Source organism: Lathyrus oleraceus, chromosome 4 (assembly GCF_024323335.1).
Source record: "Lathyrus oleraceus cultivar Zhongwan6 chromosome 4, CAAS_Psat_ZW6_1.0, whole genome shotgun sequence".
NCBI lineage: Eukaryota > Viridiplantae > Streptophyta > Magnoliopsida > Fabales > Fabaceae > Lathyrus > Lathyrus oleraceus.
In genome coordinates this window covers 144,856,871-144,860,392 of record NC_066582.1, presented here as the reverse complement: position 1 = coordinate 144,860,392, position 3,522 = coordinate 144,856,871, and the positions used below count along the sequence as shown (strand labels likewise).

General features: G+C 35.5%; 1 protein-coding gene across 1 annotated transcript; it reads left to right on the top strand.

The window, feature by feature from the left end:
- The first annotated feature begins 1,617 nt into the window (after nt 1–1,617).
- On the top strand, nt 1,618–3,274 carry LOC127074160 (L-lactate dehydrogenase B). Its single transcript, XM_051015455.1, has 2 exons — nt 1,618–2,439; nt 2,666–3,274. Exons 1-2 carry the CDS (start codon nt 1,834–1,836, stop codon nt 3,110–3,112), a joined length of 1,053 nt encoding a protein of 350 aa, XP_050871412.1. The 5' UTR covers nt 1,618–1,833; the 3' UTR covers nt 3,113–3,274.
- The last annotated feature ends 248 nt before the right edge of the window (nt 3,275–3,522 follow it).

Genomic DNA, 3,522 nt, shown 5'->3' with positions numbered 1-3,522 from the left:
ACTATAATTTTGAAAATGATTTTATTTTAAATAATTGATTTCCAAACCTCTACAATTCACCCCCTCTTGTGTACAGAGTCACATGCTCAATAGATGAAAACATTATTGTTTGAGTTTGGCCGAAACAATTACTATATGTCAATAAGTGTTAAGCTTTATCCGTTGCTTTTATATGCAGTATGCTAAAATCTCCACTATTGTTTGTATTGTGTTTGAAAAGTTATATTTTTTTATATGAGGAGACATAAAGACGACCCATAAGTCTCATATGATCAATTAAGAGGTTTGTTACATGCCTAAGGATAATGGTGACTTAGGCATCAAACAAACTCAAATAATGAATGATGTTTTTCTATTTAAAATTCTTTGAAATTTATTAACTAATCATAATGATTGATGGTGTTAGGTGTTTTTCTCTTACAATTCTTTGCATATCTTACAATCTAAGAAACTATTGCAGGCTCTCATACAGTGTCGTAGAAGTCAATCTTTATGAACCCTTGTTCATACTTGTGAAAGGGGAGAAACAAATCAAATTTTAAAGAAGGCTTTCACCGAACTTACAACTCAACACAAAGTCATGCATATCGTGAAAGAGATAGAGAACGGTAACCATACACAAAACAATAATAGGTTCTTAGAAGTAAAGATTATACATGATAGCTGATATCGCCTAGATAACAACTAGATTAAATTCAATTGTGATAATGATCAAAAGAAATTTATATCCACGATTAGACGTTGGTGCTCGTTCGGGAGCTCCTCCAAAAATTAAGTGAGAGGATATGCACGGAAAATTAGTTTATGTGATTCTGCGAAAATAATCTCTATATGTCTTGTAATGAGTTTGAAAAGTAAAAAATAATAATATAGATATATAAGTATCTTCTACTAAAGAAATATAATTTGTGGTACTTTAGAATCTCTATTTTTTTTAGTTTAATAATATACACTTATAATATAAAATAGTTTTATATTGTCATTCAATAAAAATTTATCATTAAACTATATCATATAATTAATTTAAAAATTACAGTATGATATGACATAATACATGATAATGATTAATTATATAAAATTATTTTACACTTTCATTTCAATCTCATTTTCTTAAAATTCTTACCATCTTAAACCATATTCTCTTTTGTGATATTTTGTAATTAAGGGTATGTTTGAATTAGTCGTATGAAATGGAATGAAATGTTAATTGATGAGATTCTATTGTTTGGATTTGCAAATAGTGCATGAAATGAAACATAATGAAATTCATTCCATCCAAATCTCTGTTTTTTATTCATCCAATTTAGGGTGTATGTGATGGAATAAGATATTTATAATAAAATAATTAAACAATGGAGTGAAACCTATATTCAATTCCGCTCCGCTCCGTTCTGTTCCGTTCCGTTCCGTCATGTTTGATTCCGTTCCGCTCCATTATGTTCCATAAATTCTAAGATTACATAATTATAAGTTATAAAACTTTTGAGAAAATATCACTATTATGGTTTAAGATAAAATTAAAATTATACCTCATAAAAGTACATGGTTTAAGAGGATAAAAATATCTTCCCTAAAAAATACCCAATCCCTATAAAAGAAATGATACCGCTAAGTAGTCAAATTTCAAAAGCAAAAGTAGAGTCCCGGCGGTTTTTATATTTTCCAAACCAGCATCTTTCTTCCTTTTTCAACAATCCTGTGTGCTAAAATCTCATTCATTTGTTCTTCTGCCTCTCACAGACCACATTAATATCCTCAACTCAACTTTTCAACATCTTTCTGCACTTCTTTCTTTAACCATACTCTCACACACACTTCACACCACAAATCATTATGCACAAAAGCAGTTCTGGTTCATTAGGCCCGGGAGGCCTTGACTTAACCCAGTCCTTCTTCAAACCCATCTCCAACGCATCCCCTCCATCTATCACTAAACGCCACAACAAAATCTCAGTCATCGGCGCCGGAAATGTCGGAATGGCCATCGCTCAGACCATCCTCACTCAAGACCTCACCGACGAGCTCGTCATCGTCGATAACAAACCCGACAAGCTCCGCGGCGAGATGCTCGACCTTCAGCACGCTGCTGCTTTCCTCCCCCGCGTCAAGATCAACTCATCCGTCGAATACTCCGTTACCGCCGGCTCTGATCTGTGTATCGTTACCGCCGGTGCACGACAGATCGCGGGTGAGTCTAGGCTTAACCTTCTCCAGAGGAACCTTGCTCTTTTCAAGGGAATCATACCCCTTCTGGCCCGGTACTCGCCGGAAACGATTCTCATAATCGTGTCTAACCCCGTTGACGTTCTCACCTATATCGCATGGAAGCTTTCTGGGTTTCCATCGAACCGGATCATCGGGTCGGGTACCAATTTGGATTCTTCTCGCTTTCGTTTTCTCATTGCTGATCACCTCCAGGTCAACGCTCAGGATGTTCAGGTCATTCTCATTTTCTTTTTCAATATTTTAAATATCAGTGATGTTGGTTTTGTTGAAAGCTTGTGTTATTTTTATGGATGCTGTTGAGATTTCACTGAAATGATCCATTTTTGAGATCTATTTAAGTTATAAACGAAGTGTTTGATACATGTTTGACAAAATGACTGACTGAATTGACAATATTTAAGTTGAAGGAGTCATTTTCATTTGTATATGGGTGGTGCAGGCATGCATAGTAGGGGAGCATGGGGATAGTTCAGTGGCATTATGGTCAAGTATTAGCGTTGGGGGTGTTCCTGTGCTGAGTTTTTTGGAGAAACAACAAATTGCTTATGAGAAAGAAACGTTGGAGAATATACATAAGAAAGTGATTGACAGTGCTTATGAAGTCATCAGTCTAAAAGGCTACACTTCATGGGCTATTGGGTACTCTGTGGCTAGTTTGGCTCGGTCGATTATTAGGGATCAAAGAAAGATCCACCCTGTGTCTGTTTTGGCTACGGGGTTTTATGGCATTGGTGATGATGTTGAAGTGTTTTTGAGCTTGCCGGCACAGCTTGGTAGAGGTGGAGTACTTGGTGTAACCAATGTGCACATGAATCAAGAGGAGGAACAGAGGCTTAGGGACTCTGCTAAAACCATCTTAGAGGTTCAGACTCAATTGGGTATTTGAATGGGTAATTTGTTTACATTTTCTATGGTTTTCTTCCACTGCAAGTGTTTTTTGTTTACCACTTGCTTATATCCAAAATGTTGGCCGGATTCAGATCTTGTGATATGATGTGTACTGTGTAATATTTACACAAACCACTAAAATTTCAATGTTTTTATTTAAGGAAGGCCTAAGTTCACAGGAAAAAAGTTATGGAGTACTAACTCCCATAACACATGGAAGGAGTATAACAAGTGTCCACAAAACCACGGATAAACTCCTATAACATTCCAAATTAGAGAAATGAGTTCAGTGTCTTTGAACCTTAAAAGTACTTTTTAAGAGCATTCACGCTAATGGACCTTCAAATTACACTAATTAGTTTCACATTAAGAATGGCACACTTTTATTTTTTAGTCTAATTGAGGAAG

What these genes read in the sequence shown, in the direction of transcription:
- LOC127074160 (XM_051015455.1), top strand. Translation starts at nt 1,834, where the DNA reads ATGCACAAAAGCAGTTCTGGTTCATTAGGCCCGGGAGGCCTTGACTTA. An exon ending in TCAACGCTCAGGATGTTCAG is followed by an intron (nt 2,440 to 2,665) that starts GTCATTCTCATT and finishes TGGGTGGTGCAG; the next exon opens with GCATGCATAGTAGGGGAGCA.